The sequence below is a fragment of the Pipistrellus hanaki genome, assembly GCF_964339955.1.
Source record: "Pipistrellus hanaki genome assembly, chromosome: 5".
Taxonomy (NCBI): domain Eukaryota; kingdom Metazoa; phylum Chordata; class Mammalia; order Chiroptera; family Vespertilionidae; genus Pipistrellus; species Pipistrellus hanaki.
This window is the reverse complement of record NC_140507.1, coordinates 46,806,142-46,827,258: the sequence shown is the minus strand read 5'-3', so window position 1 is coordinate 46,827,258 and position 21,117 is coordinate 46,806,142. Positions and strand designations below refer to the sequence as shown.

The following is a 21,117-nucleotide window of genomic DNA, read 5'->3' as shown; positions in this document are numbered from 1 at the left end:
TAGTATACATGTGATCCCAAATGTGTCTTCTGATCCACAATGCTTTATCTGACATTTTTCCTGCTTTAGGGGTTTCTAATATAAAATAAAGCATACAGTTATAAAACTTTAAACTATTATTTAACAAATAGATCTGGAGATGAATCCCATCAAGATTTGAATCACACAATCTCAACTGATTAAGTTGTTTAAAAACCAGAACCCAGGGGCCTAATCTAGGTTGCATTCCACTATACCCAAATATCAGCTTAGTGGGTTTTCTTTCTCTCTTTCTTTTTTCAAAATAAAAATCTTCCTAAATTTATATTTCAGTGGTTTGAGCTCTGTATGAATCCATCTTAGTAGTTTCAAAACAGGCCTTCCTTCTGGTTGTACTTAGAGACGAAGGACACGTAAAGGTAAATTAATTTTGGCTTTAAAAAAACAGTGAAGCTGTTATAACCCGTGACCCTAAGTTTCAAGAGAGAGTTTGGAAAGGATTACAGAAATGAGACCATCAGGACAGTCATTGGGCCAAGGATGAGTAGCGGAGTTTATTCTCAGCGCCACTGATGAAATTTCCATATAGTCGCTAAGCAGAGGTATACACACGAACTAACTTCTAATTCTTGATTTTGCAGAGGGGAATTGCAAAGTTCACCTATAGTCAGATTGACAGCATAATTGTCTAGGAATCAAGAATCAACACTGGTTATTTTCTTTTTCTTTTTTTTTTTCAAGAAAAAAAATATATTTAATAATATAACTTTTAAGAGTGTAATGGCAGATGACAAAATAAAGTTAAAGGGCAAATGACAAATTGGGAAAGCCTTACAATTTGACAAGTTAGTAGACAACAAAATTTATTCAAGTACCCTTTAGCAGTATAAATTAAAACAGCAACTAAGGTAGAATATTTTTTTGCCAACTTCACAGAAATTGAAGATGGTTACCTATAGTTCTGGCAAGACTGCAGAGAAAACACACTTTTGCACATTGCTGATGACATTGAGAAAGTTCCCTGGCAGCACCCACTAGAAATGAGATTACACATACTCTTTGGAGCACTCAGTGTACATTAGCAAAACATGGTATTTAATGACATTTAAACAACATTGCTTATAGAGACAGAGAAAAAAACAATCTGAATGTCAACAGGAGAATGACTGAATACATTATAGTATATGGAATATAATACGCAAATATAGGTTAAGGCCTATACATGTTAAAAATTGCTGAGTATGTACAATAGTCCTATTTTTTAAAATATCAACAATTTACATGCATAATTATGTTTATAGAAATCATGTAAGGATACATTCCAACTGTTGACATCCTTCAGGTGGATGGACTGAGGTGTAGGAAAGTTGGGGGAGGGATAAATTAAAATTTTAAAGATACTTTTGTATGTTTTAGGAGCCCCATTTATTTTCTCAACCAATAAAACCAACAAACAAAAAGTCAAGTAGGTTAGGTTTAGAATATAAAGTTATTTTTTCCAGTTAAAAAGTTGACACTAAATTTGGTAATCTAAGAAATAGTGGTAAAAGTAGATTAGAATTATTGGAATCAACCACCAGAAGAAACAGAACAGGGGGACTAGGGATGAGGTGGCAGACTTTTAAGTAGAACCACGCAGCTAGGTTCCATGATCTGCTCCATGATCACCGGGCTTACTTGCAGTATGCTCTATGGAAGAATTTTGAATGCCTTCATGATCTCAGTAACTTGTATTATTAAAGTAAAAACCAGGTACCAGATACATAAAACAAAAACCATATAAGCAACAGTTATATATATATATATTATTAGTTTGGTCCCCAGGTTAATTGAAAGCACTTTTTATATTCTATATTCCCCACCATATCTTTAATACACCTTTTAAGGTACCCTAGAGTAGAAAGTAGCCACATTCAAATGAATTAAGGTATAGGAAGTAAAAAGGACCACAGCTTTATTAAAAGTAAGTAAATATAACATATCATATATACAGAAAGCACATGGTGCTAATTGTATTTGCAAGTTTACAAGTTACACCTTTGCCACAGCCTTGGCTAAATCTTTAACTAGTGCAGAATTTAGCTGTGCTAGAGTGCTGATCTTAGCGTGCTTAGATGTGGCATACTTGTTCTTGATGGTCATATGCTTTGTAAGCCCACAATTCACCATGACTATGTTCTTAGCGAGGTGTTGCATAACAAGGAGAAGGGATTCTTCAGTGTATGACAGGTAATGCTGTAGAACTGGTGTCCATTCACCGTTATTGAGAATTTTCAGTGCTAAACAAAAAGCTCCTGCTGCAATCTGAGAAGGAGGAAAATGCACCATATCATAGTCTAACATAGTGAGTTCCATCAGGTATTTGGCCAAGGTATGTTGCTCCACATCAACCTCTCCGATCTTAGATGCTCTCCAAAGGAAATGCAGGGGTAGAGGGCGACCCAAGCAAAAATTTAAAGCTCTCAGAATCTTCATTTCCATCTGTCTGATTTGGAGCTTAGTGTAAGTGTTGTCAGTCACAAAGGCAAAGTCACCGATTTCTGGAGGGTACATTTCTTCATATTTGCTCGCAATAAACATGGCAGTGACGCCAACCAGCTGCAGCATCTTCTTGGGCACACAATTATTCTGCATGAACTGGTCAATAATGGAAACAGTCATGTACATGGTCTCCTGCAGTAACCTGAATTTCATCTGAATCTGAATCAGCCAATCAATTAGGATGGCTCTCATATTTCCAGTGACTTCACGACCCAGTAGGTATTTTGGTCTGACTGCTTGCTCTTCCTCAACTTGTCTCAGATAAGTATAGATATCTTTCATATATTCACTACAAAGGTTTGGATCAGCTCCATCTTCTGCATCCACATCATTCACTGCAAGCATTACATCAGAGAAAGCCTGGCACAGATACTCTTCTGCAGGGGCACAGCCAGATGTTTCCATTGGGCTTGGAGAGGGAGTATCAACCAAGATAGGCTCAGGCGAAAGTTTTTCTTCTTTAACAGGCTCAGGTTCGGGCTCCTGTGCTGGTTGCGGCACAGGCACAGGCACAGGCACAGGCACAGGCACAGGCGCATGAGCAGGGACAGATGCAGGCTCCAGGGCCTTCTCCACAGGTTTTGGTAGTTTTTTAGTGATAACTTTTCCAGCAGCTAATGTTTTTGCCTCCTTTTTTAGAGGCAATTTGGCCTGTGGCTGTTCACTGACATTGTTAGCGATGTCGCCAAGAGCTGTTCTGGGCCTCAGCCCGGCCTTGGAGGTTGCAGTGGTGGCCACAGGCACGCGCTTTGCACCTGCTATACTGATCTTCGCCTTATTTTCAGCATTCATTTTCCTGTTCCTGGTGACCCGGAGCGCCATGGCTTCCTCTTCCCCAGGCAGCAGCTCAGCGGAGAAGCAGAGAACGGGAGAGCCCCCGGGAGCGGGGGATAAACCCGACCAGACCGACAACCGTCCGCCGCAGCACACCCAACACTGGTTATTTTCTAAGATTAAACCTCGAAAGCCCACTTGGAGGCTGCACAGCCTTCTGCACACTTGAACATGAAGAATGGCCTTCTTCAGCTAAATGATCAGAAGTGGAGAGAAGAAGAAGAAGGGACCCCTACCCGGCCAGACTCCTCCAGACAAATTAAATCGGTCTTTGTAAAAAACAAGCTCCATGAGGATGGCCAGATCACCATGTTCTGCTCTCACCAGCACTGAGCAGCCCCATCCAGGACTTCCTGCCACCTGTATGCAGGCCTTGCCGTGAACAAGGGTACCTGGATGAGGCAGCCAATGGGAGCTGACATCCTGCTGAGCTCCACTCACTAAGCAGACTGGACTGGTGCGTGGCCCAGACAATGCGGCTCCTTCGGATTTGCACCAAGGCACCCTGTACGGGATAGGAACAACTAGGACCATCCCACCCCATACACCAGTCCTAGCCAGGACTATATTCCTGACTTCAGATAGCTTAAAGGGTCTCATGAACATTTTAGAATTATTGTAAAAGATGAAATATTTGATTCAATTGAATACGTAAAGCTCCAAATAGTACCATGTATATGAATTATGTGTGAAATTTCTATGTATCAGAGGTTAGCACAACTTAAGTTTGGTAAATGTTTAAAATAAAATTATTTGGGTTATTGCAATCAGTTTTATATATGGATTTTTGGACTTCATAGAAATTTGCAGTATTTCATTCCATTTCTACAAATTTATATTAAGTGTCAAAGACTGTGCTAAGCAATCTATATGCAGTAATAAAATAAAATAAAAATACAAACACCCTGCCTATGGATAGTTAATAATCTAGTAAGGAAGTCAGATGATAAGGTCACAAATTTATGTTTATTACTTGTGGTCAAAGTTATGAAAAAATGCCAAGATAGAGAATATCAAGGCACACTTATTTCAGATTAAGTAATTAGAAAAAGCCTCTCTGTGAAAATGAAATTTCAGCAGAGGCCTGAGAAGAGTCAGAAGGAGTTTATGAAGTGACTCCACTTCTGCCATTTAGAGTACAGAAACATTAAAATTCAAAATAGAATGTGATATATTGAAGGGAAAGCACAGAATACAGTTAATAACTAAGAAAGGAGAGGCTACAGACCAAGTTCATAGTGTGGATTATAGACTAGGTAACTAATAAAGTCATATTCATGTATTTGTCATTTCCTTTTGCAAGTACTCTTCCTTTCTACTTTATCCTTATAGATTTTTAAGTTCTGGCTTTTTTACTCAATTTCTAGGAGTTATTCAAGTTCAAATTGCATTTCAGCCATTGCCTCTCATCTAACCAGCACTTATGTTCTATATTTTCATTTGTGCGTTGTTGATGACTCAGGTTTTTTTCACACATGGGAGTCGAATACCTATGAGATGGTCAGCTCCACCAAAACAGGAATGGCATTGCCTTCTTTGGTGAACCCAGAAAAGAGTTTAAATCAGTCTCATCCTACAGTGCCAGCCTCCCAGTAACTGCTGCTGACTGGCCAATCTTGTTGACTTAACACTTTTCAAAGGTTTAAAATGGAGGAAATGTTTGCATTATGACATTTTAAATTGTTAAAGAGGAAGGGAGACACACCATACATTATCACTAAGGAATTTCAGGAGACATTGCTATCAAGCGTGATTCTGCAGAGAAAGGGCAGCAAACAAAATTAAAAATTAGATACTGGTAGTAATTCAAACACAGTGACACAACAATAGGTTGTGTAGGTAGGGTGTTGTTGGGTGTTGGTAGGGTGTTGTTGTTGTTTTTTTGTTTGTTTGTTTGTTTGTTTGTTTGTTTTTTTCTAGTTACTGTCTTTCAAAAGTTGGCACCTGCTGTGTGCCAGACCCTGCTCTGGGCACTGGGGACAAAGCGGTGAGCAAAACTTGTCTCGTGGAACTCACATGCTATTGGGGAAGAAAAGTCACAGTCTGCCAGAGGCGAGTGCTACGAAGAAAAGAGGTCATGGGGCAGGAGAGTGTGGGGGTTGGGAGAAAACATTTTATATATAGTTATTACAGTTGCACACTGGTTAACACTGGGGATATGTTCTGAGAAATGTGTTGTGTGCGTGTACATAGAGTGCATGTGTGCAAGGCGAGAAGGAATAGCCTACTACACACCTGGGCTAAACAGTCTGTCCTGCTGCTCCTAGGCGACCAGCCTCTGCAGCATGTCACTGTACAAAAGAACATGAGCTTCAATCAAGCATGAGAGAAAATGACGCAACCAAGAGAAGGGATAAACGCCGGATAAATAAAGTTGTTCCCACCATCACACATGAAACATTTTTTTTTTCTAAGAAAGAATACACTCTAAAATAACAATTGATAGTGTATCATAGGAAGCAGTAACACAGTCGTTGGTCATTATCAAGTATCAAGGGCTGCTGATGACTGTACATGCTGTACTCTTAAAGAACTGTCAGTGCAGTAGGTTGTGTACACCAGTGACACCACAGACACGTGGCTAATACCTTGTGCTGTGACAGACATTATGGCATTACCATGGCTAGGATGTCACTAGATGGTAGGAATGTTTCAGCTGTTATGATCATACTGGACTGCCGTTGTATGTGCGGTCAGTCATTAACTGAATCGTCGTCATGCAGTAGGTGACCGCACATTGTCAGGAAACGTGTTGCCAGGACAGGTGTTGCCAGAGGTATGGGCACAGACTAGAGCATGGGAATTAGGGCCGAAACTGGAAGCAGCAGGCTACCTGCTTTCGGATATGGGCAAGCACAGGGAAGAGCAAGTCAAAGACCACGAAGCAAGCATGCTTGGCATGTTTACGGGTTGGTAAAGAGACCCATGTGGCTGGAGCAGAGTGGGTGACAGAGGACATGACAAGAAATGAGGACAAAGAAGGACCCAGGGGCATGGCTAGCATAGAATCTTATAAGCTATGTTGTGGACTTTGGCTTTTCCTGTGAATGAAACGATCACTCCAGGGGTCTTGTCAGAGATAAAGAGACTCTGCTATTTCCTGTTTCCACAGAGCAAATTAATTAAGTAGAGGAATTGGGCTAAATGGGTGTCGGGAAACTGAAAAAGCAAAAGGAGAACGATGAAGTACAATGGTAACCACAGGGAGCAGCCCCCACCCCTGGGCGCTGAGGAACAAGGGCTCATGGGAGCTGATAGGAGAGCCCTCGTGGGTCTGAAGAGATGGGGCTGCTCCCCCACCGGTGCAAATACCCCCAAGCTGATGGAACAAGTTGATTCTGGGAGTGCTGGAAGAAAACTCGAGACTGGAAACAACTGCCACTGTTGGCATGTGTGTGTCCTCAGTGGCCATAAGCTAGGTGGCTTAAAGCAACAGGGATGTATTCTCTCACAGCACTGGAGGCCAGAGCCTGAAATCAAAACGTGGGCAGGGCTGTATTCTTCTGAGGAACGTGAGGGAGAATCTGCTCACACTGATCATGTCAGGGGGTTCCTCTCCTTGTTTTGTAGATAGTGTTCTTACTACCTTCTTCATATTCCCTCTGTGCAGGCCTGTCTCTGTGCCTGTACTTCCTCTTGTTATGAGGACATCAGTCACAGTGTATTAAGATCCACTTCATTTATAACTCCATCATCTGCCAAGACCTTAATTTAAAATAAGGTAACATTCATTGGTACTGGGGGTTAGAACTTTGACACCTATTTATGGGGAGGAACACAATTTAATTCATGACAAAAATAAGGTCTCATTGCCAGGTGGTGAGGACAGCAGAGCAGGTAAAAAGGAAGAAGCAGTCCCCTCGCTCATCCTTGCCTTCCCGCCTCCCTCTTGTTCCCTGACTTAGGGCAGGCTGTCAATAAGCAGAGCCCAGGACAGGGAACCTTAGCAAGCAATTTATTGAAGGAAGCTACTATGTCAGGCTGAAACTAGAAAGGTAAGCGGAGCCTGGCTTCAGCCTGATCCCATGGGGCCTCCAGAACATGGATTGCACCATAAAATAGGCCCTAACAGGCTCAGTCACCAAGTCAGTGGGGATACATAACTTCGTATAATCTTCACCCTCACAAAGTAGTCGGGCAGGAGTTTCAGCCATTTTCCACGTTTGCCCTTCGTTATGAGCAGTGATCCTAATTACCTTTCCCCTCTCACACCAAGCCCATATGTGAGAGCTCTGTCCACCATCTCTTTGTCCAGAGCCAGGCCCAGGTCTTCTTCCCAGCTCTGCCATTCCCCTGGGGAACCCCGGCTCTCAGAATGTTTTTTAACTTGTGCCCCAACAGCAACAGTTCCTTCTTTTGTTTATGCTAGGCAGTGTGTTAAACTTATTTAGAAAACACACAAGAAATCCCTTCTTCTACATTTTTGCCTAGAGGGTAACACCTGGCTGCTGTGTGTTCTGAACGTAAGGATGGGGAAATCGGCAGCAGGCTTCTCAATAAACGCTTCTGTTTCCAGCCCTGTGCTGTGCGCTGCTGCCCATCACACCTGGCACGGCTGAGCCTATAACCCCTTCCAACTTCGGAAGGGTAGAATGGCGCCCTCCTCAGCGGCAGCCTCTTCGTATTTATTCTGGGTTTTGTCTTTTCCTCGTCTGCTTCACTCCTCCACTCGCCTCCCCTCTTCTAGATCTGCGTTGAAATAGTTTATCTATTGGTAAACTCCCTCATGTTTTTCTCACTGTTGTCTACTTACCCCTCCCCTATTAACTGGTAGATTCCTATTTTAATGGGGTCTGAGGAATGAGAGAAGATAAATTTATGTGCTCAGTTTATAACCTTGAACTGGCACCAAACTGGTTGGAAAATAATGATCTTGTTTTTATTCATCTTTTTAAAATGTATGTATAGCTCACCTTTATTTCACTGTTTAATATTAGAAGTGTGTTGAGTCTTTATTTACAAGTTTGGTGATGTTTTGTGATAAAAAAAAAATGCTGTAGGAACCTAACTCTTGTTTATATCTTATTAGTCCATGGGAAAATTGATTTGTTTATACATGGTTTCACTTAAAGTCATAGTTTCCAAGAACCTATTAACGATGTTAAGTGAGGACTTAATGTATATTGTGAAATGATTACCATAATCACACATCCATCATCACACATAGTTACCTTTTTGTTTTGGTGTCATGAGCAAAGTTGTATTTTAAAATGTATTGATTATAAATTTTCCCAAATATATATATATATATATATATGTATATATATATATATATATATATATATATATATATATATATATATATAGTTTGGTTAGGTTGTGTTGCCTTTTCAAGCTTCCTTTCATGATATGTACTCTTAAAGTTACTATGTTGATGTAAATAACTGTTTTAACTCATTAAATCATATGAAATAGAATTGTAATTCTGTAATTAATTTTATTCTGTTTATATTTAATTTCTTTATAATTCATTATAATTATTTTGCTATATATAATTCATTATAAAATAACTTTTAGAGACTACATGTTAATTATACTTTAATTCTTATACTTTACATATTATATTTACTTATTGAACTGCATACAATTTTATTGCTAGGTATAAATTCCCTAAGCGCAGCAGCACCAATTAGCAGATGGCATTTACCTGGTTTCCTGACAAATAGTTGGCTTTTACTGAGTATCTACAATTACTCCTAAATCGTGTCTGTTTCACGATGGAATGATGGAATCATTTCTGAATTAGGTGGAATCTATCTGCAACATTCACTGTCTCTGGCCACAGTTGCAGGGGCTGTGATGGCCACTATCACCAGCCCCTTTGTGCAGCCAGCCTTCCATCTCATGTACTGTGTTTGAGTTTCCAAGACTGTGATGTACCATTGAACATCCCTCACTCAGCACATTGACTAGAGCTGGTGTCAGTGACAGAGAGTGAATTGGGATGGGAGACCTCTGGGCACTTGCATCAGGAGTCTCTTGTGAAGATTTCTTGTGATGGCTGGGAATTGTGTCTCTTGGAATTGAATCTTGTCAATTAAAACTTTAAAAAAAATAGTCTCATTTAATGGTAGTGACTTAAACTGTTATTTTTATAGTACGTGCTAGAGTTTTTCCTGAGTAAATGTCAATTTCTTACAATACCTGAATCAGCTGCAGTGTGTAATTTGCTAATATGTTTTCCTCCGATGGAATTGGAAGGGTGAGTTAATGGGACCAGAGGGTGTGCAGAAATGGGACTTAATTATAAAATAATGGAAAACAGTGGCATCATGAAATTACCTCATAAATAGAGCAATCTCAACTGAGATGATTCAGTAATTAATGATTACATCAATTAAATTAACTCATTTGTATCTCAACCCTACGTAAATGATGTAAGAAAGTATAGTACCTTAGCTATGTAAACAATTAATAAAACGTGGAAGACATTATAAATTGACAGAATTGAAAGCCCACACAGCTATAGAATTAATTACTTTTGTGTGCATTAGGTGTTTTGGAAACTAAGCATTAATTTTCTGGCTTTGATTCATATCAAGACCACCCTGTAGGAAAGTTTAATTCCTCATTGAGTATCTGTGTATCATTTAACTACATGTTTGGCAACTAATCCATGAAAACAACCTATGCAAATGAATGTTTATTAATGATTGAATGAAACCATGCTCTGTTTCTAGATGTTTTTAATTTAATGGTAATGTAAAAATGCTAAGACTTATTGACTCAACACAGGCTACCTTAATCAAGATACAGAACTAATCCTTAAAAATACTAAGCTGTGTACAATTGTGGCAATTTAACAATCTGGCAAACATTTCTTTAAAGAAATTCAATATGAAAACAGTTACATCAAAATATATACTCATTTAAACATCTCCAAATAAACATTTAAAATATTTATCTTATAAATAATTGCCCTGGAAAAATGGTATGTTATGAAAACCTTTATCTGGAAGTTAAAAATGTGGATTTGCAATAGCTGTGTGGTTATATGGTCTGGAAGGGGACAGATATATTTGTGAAAGAATGTTCTCACAGACTAAAACAAAAATTTAGCCATTAAATTTTAGGACCAAAGAAACCATTACATGTAAGGCAGCCATATATCTGATTTGATAGAATTTGATATAATTAAAAAATTAGTTGTGTGGTGTGGTTTGAGACCACAGATTCTGCCTTATTTTAAAGTTCATGAATAGCATGTATCCACTTATTTTCAAAATGAGTGGCTTACTTATAAAGAAGTTCTTCAGTTCTTTGTTGGAAATATGTCTAAATTTTATGTCCTACCCGGGCCTAAAGTTCTGCAAACATTTTCATTTATTAAATGTTGTAAACACCTGGGCATTTTGTAGACATTACATATATTTTTACATGCATAAATTTAGAATAAATGTTGGATATAAGAGGAAGCTTTCTAACTTTAAAATCTACTTGTGTGTCATAAAACCATAGGTTCCTCAAGATTCAACTTTTGGTGTTTTGGTTTGTTTACCTTACATAAAATGTGTGTTTTTTTTCCCCCCTACTTAAAATATCTGAAATATATATTCTCAAGTATTAACCAGTTCTTGAAATATATTTGGATAGTTATAAATGTAAATTAGCCAAAAATGTCAGGATTCCATATTCTTTAAAACAGATGATTCTTTTTTTTTTCCTTTTTGGTAAAGGAATGAAGAATTGTGGGTTTATTTTTGGGAGAATGAATCCAAAACATATGGAGTCAGACTTTATTTTCCTATGAAAAATAACTTTTTTCTAATCACCATATGTGCATTGTTTATTGCTTTTAAAGAATAGCTTAACATGATTAATATGCACCTGAGTAAGAATGGTTTTATTTTCATCCTGAAAAGGTGAGAGGCTCTGCATGTGGGACCAACCCAAAAGCCAGCACTACACATGGAGATAGTACTAACATTAAGTCTTCACTCACAGGAGAAGAAACTTTTATAAATGTGTTGATCTTGTGAGGTATGGATATTTACTTAGTATCTCCTCAGGGGGAAAATGAGATCACATTTCTGAAACTCAGTGTTGCATTCTATGTTTGTAATCTAGCCTTATTTCTCCTAAAACTAGCATTTTCCTCTTTTCTTTATGCCTTCTGGGATGTAATGCATCTCTCATTTCCTTTTGTGCTATTCTATTTGTATAAATGAATGGCTATTTTTTTCATATAGGTTCTTCTAAGAGCTTTCTCTCTTCAACATCTATGTGACATTTCTCTCTAGTCTTTGAATTCATTTGCTCAATTATTTTTGCGACATGACGTTTCTTCTGTGAAAAGCCTGTAGAAAGAGTGTATATGATGCCCTGGTAATTGTGGCTCAGTTCATTGGGCATTGCCCCACTCACTGCCCAAAAGGCTGCTGACTCGGTTCCCGCTCAGGGCACATGCCCGGGTTGTGGGCTTGACCTCCAGTAGGAGGCGTGCAGGAAACAGTGGCAGCCAATCTCTCTCTCTCTCTCTCTCTCTCTCTCTCTCTCTCTCTCTCTCTCTCTCTCTCTCTTTCTCTCTCCCTCCCTCCCTCCCTCTCCTTCCTCTCTCTCTAAAAATCAGTAAGAAAAATCTCAGTACGAAGTACAAAGGAAAGAGATATTTTGAGCCCTTACTTTATGCCAGGTGCATATATCATCTCATTTAATCAACCCTACAAGGAAATAAATGCATTTTACATAAGAAACAAAACCCCAGTGAGCTGATGACACTTTCCCTGGCCACAGAGCTTGGTGCAAACAGACATGTCGAAAGATTATGCTCAGTCAGTTCACTGTGGTGATTCCAAAAGCTATGTTATAGTTTTACCCAAAACACATTGTGCTCATCTTCTCATTGCCAATCTGAGACCACACCTTTCCGTAGAGGCACTGCTGAGTGTCCTCAGCACCTGCTTTTATCCTACGCCTTTCAGCCTGAAGTTCATTGCATATATAACTTCTTGGTCTTTGTGGAACAGACAGCTCAGCCTGTTTTTCCATATTATCATCATTTCCACTGACCCCTTCCTTCTCCCCACCTCCCCCACCTCCTTCTGAGATAACACCTTGTGCTTTGTGGTCACCTCTGGTTTGACATTCCTCTCATTGACTACATCCTCTCTATTAATTATATATGCTTCATAACAATATCATCACAATCTTAGCAGCCTAAACCCCCCCACCTTTATATCTCATAGTTTCTATGAGTTAGGAGTACAGGCTCAGCTTCAGGGTCCCTCAATGCTGCTATGAAGGTGGTGGCTGAGGCTCTGGTCTCAACAAAGGCAAGACTGGGGCAAGGGTCTGCTTCAGGCTCCTGTGGTCATTGGCAGCTTTCCGTTTCTTATAGGCTGTCAGACTGAAAGCCTCCATTTCTTCTTGACTGTTGGCCAGAAGCCCTCTTCAGTTGCTAATAACATGGCCCTGGATATGGGTCATCTTACCACACAGCAGCTACTTATTTAAAACCAGCAAGGGAGGGAGGATGTCTTCTCAAAGTGGCCATTACAACCTTGCTATGTGATGTAATCACATAGATGTCATCATGTACATCCTGTCACCTTGGCTGAATTCTATTGGCTAGAAGCAAGTCAGAGGTCACACCCACTCTCCAGGGAAGAGTATCTCACAGAGGTGTGAAAGATGCCCTGGCCTGCTAATACTTTCCTAACCAATACCATTTCACTCATGTTGTTTAGATGGAGGCGAGGCCTATGCACACAAACAATAAAATAAAACAGAGATAAGTGGCCTTTAAAAAATACGGACAAGTAATTGTCTAATCTAAAACCACTTGGGAATTTTTTGTTTTATCTTTGCTTCATTGCCAAATTAAAATCCACTGGCCCTAACTGGTTTGGTTCAACGTTAAAGCGTCGGCCTTCAGACTAAAGGGTTCCAGGTTCAGTTCTAGTCAAGGGCATGTGCTTGATCCCAGTGGAGGTTGGGGGGGGGGGGGGGAGGTGTGCAGAAGGCAGGTGATCAATAATTCTCTCTCATTATTGATGTTTCTATCTCTCTCTCTCTTCCCTTCTCTCTGAAATCAATAAAAAATATATTAAAAAAAACATTGGCAAAATCAGATTTTTCATATCTAGTGTTATGCTGATAATGTTAAAGGGCAACTATTGAAACATATATTTAGAAAAATAATGCTTGTTATTCCCTAATAATATTTCCTTTGGGGGCTGGGGGTAAACTATGAAAAATAGAAGATCCTAGTTTTTAACCATCGATATGTAACTGTTAAATTGTGTTTTATACAATTACCTGAATTAGCACAGCTAACACGAATAAAGAATAAAGTCCTTAAGGCAGTGAATAAAGCTGGGATATTTTCTACAAACAGGTAGAATAATTGTTTAGTGGCCATCCATTTAAAAAGAATCTTAAAAAATAGAGGCCTGTCCCAAGTTGGATAAGCAACATTACTCTGATTGAAAGAAGCAAATGAATGTGTAAAAGCTTTCCATTTTCTCAAAGGTTGTGTGTTTTGAAAACCTCCTGCATGCTTTTTCTCTAAAGAAGTTTTCTTTTAAAAATCCACACGCATTTCAAGGAAAACTTCATAAACAAATGCTTTCCTGGCCAAAAGGAACCCTGCGCTATAAAACCATGAAGAGAACCAGGGCAGGCGATGCTGAGTGCCTGCGTGGCCAGGCCTCAGAGCCTCTCCCTGGATGGCTCCTCCACGCACAGAACTCCCTGGAAGTCCGAGAGAGGAAATTAATGCACCACCCAGAGCAGAGAAAATTGAAATGTGTTGAATTAATATTTTGGATCATGAAAGTCACTCAAAGAAAATGCTATCAATAGGGTGCCAACCAGAGTCTGGTTATATAATTTTTGTATAAACCTTATTTTTCCCCCTTGAAAGGAAATTTTTGGTTTTCTCAGAAAGAATAATAAATGGTGCTGCTTAACATCCCCAAAGTACAAAGTGAATAAAGTAACTTTACAAATATTTTTTTCTGATTATAAAATAAATACATTCTCAATTTGGAAAATACAGAAAACTGCAAAAGAAACGAAGATCATCATAATCCCTTTCTATCCCTGACCCTCAAGATAAAAACTGATAAGATTTTGGTATATTTTTAAAAGTTATATTTTTTGAAGGCAAAATTATTATTGAAAAATTTTGAGTATATTTTATCTGAATGATGGGCATGTATAATTTTTAAGTAGAAAAGTACTTTTTTGTTGTTTTTTAAAGACACTTCAAAACCTGTACAGGCAAACTGACATTGTACCCTTGAAAATAATCACCTTGGAAAGAAAACTAGATGCTTACTCTAACGTTAGTCATCGCTTCACTCACAGAATTTCACATCACTCTTTTGGAATTGCTTTCAAAACCATTTTATAAGCCACAAGACAAACTCCTCTTGGAATTTTATAATCTAAATGTTCTTTCAAACATTTTTTTTTAAAGTTTCTCAGGTTATCTAAATCCAGAGAAAGAGAGTTACTTATAGATCATTTGTGGGAAACAAATGTCTTTGAGTAAATTACTATGGTTTTTATAAGTGTGTTTAAGGTAAGTTGAACCTCAGATATTTCTGCTAATGTGAAGTGACATCTTGCATAAATAGTCCATAATTTTATATTAGTCATTGGTTTCAAACTGTGCAATATATCTGTTCCTGTGACATTTGCTAAAGAACAGCTCAGCAGTTACAACACTGACAACTCTGAAATTCAGTTCTCAGTGAAATGCTGATGGAGGCAAACCCAACCTCCTTTAGAGTTTAGTCATTTCAAGCACAGAAGTTACAATTGTTCGTGAAAAGACTAAGGACAAGGGAACTGCATTAGCATGTCTTAGCTAACAACCACAAATGGCATATAGCTGTGGCTGTGAGGTAAACAAAACTTGATGCATAAGGATGAATGCTAGAATGTCTGTAACATCACACTGTGTAGCAAGTAGCCCCAATGGATGTGGTGGTTGGAATGATGAAGAGTTTTAAACTCCAAGATCTACTGTTAATTGAGAAGATGGGATCATGAGACACAAAAGAGATGAGCTCTTTGAGCAAAGGAGCCATGACTAAATTCAGCATTGAACACTATGATGACTGCTATCTTGAAACTCACCTGCTTAGGTGGCTGTGGGGTCAGGGCATTCTAATTATTTCCTTACCTCTCTGATTACATTCAAGCAGATCATAGTCCGTGGATCAAGAATTCTCTCCAGTCCCTAGCCGGTTTGGCTCAGTGGATAGAGTGTTGGCCTGAAGACTGAAGGGTCCCAGGTTCAATTCTGGTCAAGGGCACATGCCGGGGTTACAGGCTCCATCCCCAGTAGGGGGTGTGCAGTAAGCAGCCAATCAATGATTCTCATCATTGATGTTTCTATCTCTCTCTTCTTCTCCCTTCCTTTCTGAAATCAATAAAAATATATGTTTTAAAAATTCTCTCTGGGAGCATTAACTAATTCCTATGGAATGTTAACTGATTAGTCATGAAAAGCGTAGTTACATGCTGTTCCTGGTCTGTGTTCAGAGGGTGTGGTGGTAGAAAGAACAGCCTGATAAAGAACTGAGGACTAAAGATTGAGATTTCCACAGTGTTCTTTGCTAGCCTATGTGTCTATGGCTTGTCTTCGGATCTGGTTTGCCGATTTCTTGAAGACCGGAAGGTATTTTGTATCCACAGACATCCCACACAACAAACACGTGATATATCACTGTCTATTGATTTTCTGTTTAGCTTTGCCATTGCCTAGGAAAGGCCCTGCACTTGTAATTTATATCCTCCACTGCTTTACCTCTGCCGGGGCATCTGGAGAAGTGATGATCGGCTGCAGCAGCTTTTCTTTCCCTTTGACTGTATGACTCAGGCCGTGCTGTCATCGTTCCCATTAGTATCCATTCCGCATGACTCAAAGGGAAAGATGGAAAGGAGTCTCACCCAAGACAACATAAAAGCAAAGATAATATCATAAATTACAGCATTCGCTACAACTACACAGGAAAAGTGGTGATTCTGAGAAACATAGACGTTCTGCTTTTCACAATTTATTCCAACTACTCCCTCAGCCCCATCCTTATTTTTCTCTCTCTCTCTCTTTTTTTTTTTTCTCCCCTTCCAGAGACTATTTTCTGAATGAAAGGGTAGAGGAACCAGGATGGTCTTGGTGAGTGATGCCTGTGAGGCCTGTTATGATAATGTCTCTACTATGTGTGTGTTTTCTGGAATATCCTTTGAAAATTCTGATGCTATTAGCCAAGAATCTCCTATTTAATGCAAGAATATCGTGTGCAGGGCCCAGTGCCTTGTTTAAATTAGCAGAACCCTAACGAAAGTAAATTATTTTATAAATGACATTATTACCAAGGACAAGTATTTCTGGTTAATTTACACTTAACTCATTCAAAAGATGTATTATTTAACTCATTTATTAAGTGAACAAAAAAAATCATCTATCAATTTAAACTTGGAAAGGATATTAACACTCATGGGTGTTCCCAAGGCTGAGTCTTAATTGTTTTCTTTTCCATAGGGTTCTGCAAAAAGAACATTTAATCTTGCAGTCACATTTTAGAGAAGCCATTTATATTAATTATATTTAATTCTGCTTGCTTGAATGCTTAAATATTTTACTCACACAATATCCACAATTGCTGCTTTCCCTTTGCTGCTTTCTAAGGATAATGGCTTTTTAGAAATAAAAATATTGGCATGATCTGCTGATCCTGACCTTTGTGCCTTTGTGATGTCACTTCTCTTACCATGTCACTACTTCTTACATTGTTTAGAAACTTTTGCTCTTTTTCTCTCCCTTTCCACTAATAAAGGGGAGTGACCATCTTGCTCATATATATATATATATATATATATATATATATATATATATATATATATATATATATAAAACAGTGGCTGGTATCATCTCTATCACTTTTTATCTGAAACTTCCTTTAAAATAGAGGTAAAGGAAATAGTACCAGATTCCTTCAATGCCTGAACTTGAGGCAAGGGGTTTGGAGTATAAATAAGGCCCTAGGGTTAGGGTTAGGGTTAGGGTTAGGGTTAGGGTTAGGGTTAGGGTTAGGGTTGAGCTCAGTGGTTGAGCATCTACCTATGAACCAGGAAGTCACAGTTTGATACCCAGTCAGGGCCCATGCCCAGGTTGCAGGTTCGATCCCCAATGTTGCAGCCAATCAATGATTCTCTCTCATCATTGATGTTTCTATCTCTCCTTCTTTCTACTTTCCTCTCTGAAAACAATAAAAATATATATTTTTAAAAAAGACCCTACTATAATATACCTAAGAATTTGGAAGAAGAGATTGTGGAAATCTTGACTCAGGACTTGAAAATTGTCATCTTCCACCATGTGAACTCTGTTCTCAGATAATCTTAAAAATTAAGATTACCTGAGACTCAACCCTCTGCTTTATAACAGCTTTAAATATTGATACTATATTAAGTTTAAAGTGCAAGAAAGATTCTTCCTAGCAGACAAAAGGTAGCTAGCTACTCATTAAATATTTGAGTGCTTATTTTCTCTATGGATTACCAAGCCATGCTTCTCCATGGGTCTCTTGTATGTCTGAAGGTGCTGAGAGCAGACACTGAGGGCCTATTTCAGAGTCTACCTTGTTAAGAATAGACCAGTAGTGAACAGCCTAGAAAGATGCAGTGTCTCCTTCTGGGTGCAATAAATGAAGCCCATGTCTGATGCTCATGAAATGAACTAAGGTTTATGTTGTGATTTTTATGGTAAATCAATGTTAAGAGATGTGAAAGGTCTGAGCATTTACCCTGCCCTGCAAACGAACAAGTTATCCTGCCAAAGAGACATGACACTTCTGGATCAGAAACAAAGGACAGTTTGTTACATCACTGGCAGTAGAGTCACGTGCACTGAATGGTGGGGACGTATTCTGATAAAAGCGTAGCTAGGAGATTTTGTAGTTCTGTGAAGTTCGCAAATCTCCATTGTTATATAGCATTCCAATATATGAACTTACCATAATTTCAGGATTTATTCTACTGTTGGTGGACATTTAGATTCTTTGTAGTTTTAGTTACTCTAAATCATGCTGCAATGGCCATTCTTGTAAATGCCCGTCCTTTTGTACTCATGTATATGCTCCTCTGTTACGTATACATCTAAAAATTAAACTCCCTGGTCAAACAGTATGCCCAACTTTAGTAAATATTACTAAGCAGTTTTCTAAAGTGATTTTTATCAGTCCATGCACTCAGTGTACAGATAAGTTGCTCTTTATCCTTAATAACATTTGGTTTTGTTCTGAGGCTTTAATTTGTTCCTAATGACAAATGAAACTGAGTACCTACCTTTTCATGCTTATTAATCATTTAGATATTTTTGTGTGAATTTCCTGTTTAAAATTATTTCCAAATTTTCTACTGAATTACCTATCGTTTTCAAACTGATTTGGAGTTCTTTATATATTCTTGATATGAGTCATTTGTGTGATGTAAACTTCTTTTTTCCACTACCATGTTGATAATCTTTTTTGCACTCTCTTAATGATGCCTTTTGTTGAAGAAGAATTCTTAATGTCAATTTAAAAAAAATAATAATTTGGAAGCATGAAAAGTCTTACTGAGGATAGAGTTTGTGACCTAACTGATGAGGTGTTGGAAGGAATTAGCATGCTATTGATGTAAACAATAGCAACGCTTTAAAGATGTTGAAGACTGCATTGAGTGATGATATGTACAATGGGCTGAAAGACCAGAGAAGAAACTCTAGTCTTGGATACCAGTCAGAAGCTCTTAAAGTAGTGATGGGGGAACAATGATGTCCTGAACTAAGTTGACTGCAGGAGAAATGGAAGGAGTGCGTGAATGTAGGACATATTTCAAATGAGCAACAGAAACTACTTGATTAATGATGCCAGTTGCATGGGCAAAACATGGAGTTGTCCTTTATACTCCCATTTCTCTCACCTGTTACATTTGATCACTCGTGATATCCTATGACTTCTACATGCCTGATAGCTTTTGAATCCCTCTTCCTCTCCCTCCCCACTCATTATCTTTGGCCAAGACATTTACAGTAATATCCATATTGGCCTCCTCTCTCCTTTCAGACCATCCTGAACACTACCAACTAGCTTGTCATTCTAAAATGCAAATTGAATTATCCCATTCCTCTGCTTAATTTCTTCAATAGCTTTTCTTCATTAAAAACAAAGTTAATACTTTTTATATGACTTAAAGACTCTTTTTAAAAAATATATTTTATTGATTTTTTTACAGAGAGGAAGAGAGAAGGATAGAGAGTTAGAAACATTGATGAGAGAGGAACATCGATCAGCTGCCTCTTGCACACTCCCTACTGGGGATGTGCCCGCAACCAAGGTACATGCCCTTGACCAGGATCGAACCTGGGACCTTTCAGTCTGCAGGCCTATGCTCTATCCACTAAGCCAAACTGGTTTCGGCAACTTAAAGACTCTTTAGATCTTTGCTAAAGGCCATTTTTGTACTCATTGTCCATCCCTACGCAATAGGTTTCTAGTCAGACCAGAGATATGAAGTTTTCCAAATACACTATGTACTTCTACCTTGCCTACCTGACCAATACCTGTTCACCTTAAAGTCTGAATTCAAGTCTCTCAAGCATTCCCAGAAATGCTTGAAAATGTCAACAATTTTTTTTCTGCATTATGTACATTGGCCAATTAAAGTAGTTATATTATTATATCCTGGTAGCTTACATGGACTGGAAAATTGGTGGTACCATCTCAAAAAATAAAAAAGTCAGGAAAATCTGCTTTGATTTTTGTTGTGTTGGGTTTGAGATTATGGAAGGACATCTCGTCATGAAGGTACATACAACAGGTAGCTGGAAGGAAGGAGTGTAGGTAAGATGTTGAGTTCAAGCATGCTATTTTTGCATTTGGAGCCCTTTAAAATGATAAGGATGTGAAAGCTTTTCAGAGGAAGAATAGAAAAAAAGAAGAGGTTGGAAGGCATATATTCCATTGTTACTTTGAATAGAATTTATATGTAATCTGCAAAAATCTCCTCAATTTCAAATACCTTTAAATGATATTTATTGTTCTGATGACAATAGCACATAAAATGTTTGTAAAACATTGAAAAGATATAAAAAGCAAATTACTCATACATAGCTGTTCTTAACATTTTTTCTTTCCTATCCCTTTGCTAAGCAAATAGATTTTTATTTCAAAGTTAGGGGACCATTTTGCTCCAGAATTCTTGGGTCCTGACTCTTGTTTTTACAAGTCTGCTAATAGGCCATTGCTCTGGGAATCCCAGCACTGGGACTCTGATACCAGCTCAGCTCTGGGATAAAGTTTAAGCCACTTCATGTCTCTAAGCCATATTTTTATTACTTGTCAAGTGAGAACTAGAAGGCTTTTGTGGTCCCTTTTAGTTCAGGGGTTTGGTAATTCCTTGTCTAACCCCTTCCTCCCCAGTTATTCTGGCTACTCCTGGGGTTGGGCTCTGGTTCTCTTTCTCATAAACGATTTCCTTCTACACTCTTTGTCAGGCCTTGAAATGACTCATCAGTGGCTCCTTCCTGAGTTTGCCATGCCTGCCTGCATTCTGGTAGGCAGCAGCAATACCATCAATGAAGGGACTGTATGTTCTACAGTGACAATCACTGAGACGAATTTTTAAAAAAGCCCTAAGAATTATCAAGGTTGGGGAAGACTGTCTACCTGGCTCCAACCCTCTCTTTTGTCTGGATGATTTAAGGATGATTCTCCATCCCTTTGGCTGGAGGCCATTCTCAGGTGCTTTCCATGTGGCTCCCACAAG

At 38.6% G+C, this 21,117-nt stretch overlaps 1 protein-coding gene across 1 annotated transcript; it reads right to left on the bottom strand.

Moving 5' to 3' along the window:
* Positions 1 to 1,995: 1,995 nt before the first annotated feature.
* On the bottom strand, positions 1,996 to 3,482 carry LOC311623840 (G2/mitotic-specific cyclin-B1-like). Its single transcript, XM_084886355.1, has one exon. It carries the CDS (start codon positions 3,340 to 3,342, stop codon positions 2,011 to 2,013), a length of 1,332 nt encoding a protein of 443 aa, XP_084742481.1. The 5' UTR covers positions 3,343 to 3,482; the 3' UTR covers positions 1,996 to 2,010.
* Between the last annotated feature and the right edge of the window lie 17,635 nt (positions 3,483 to 21,117).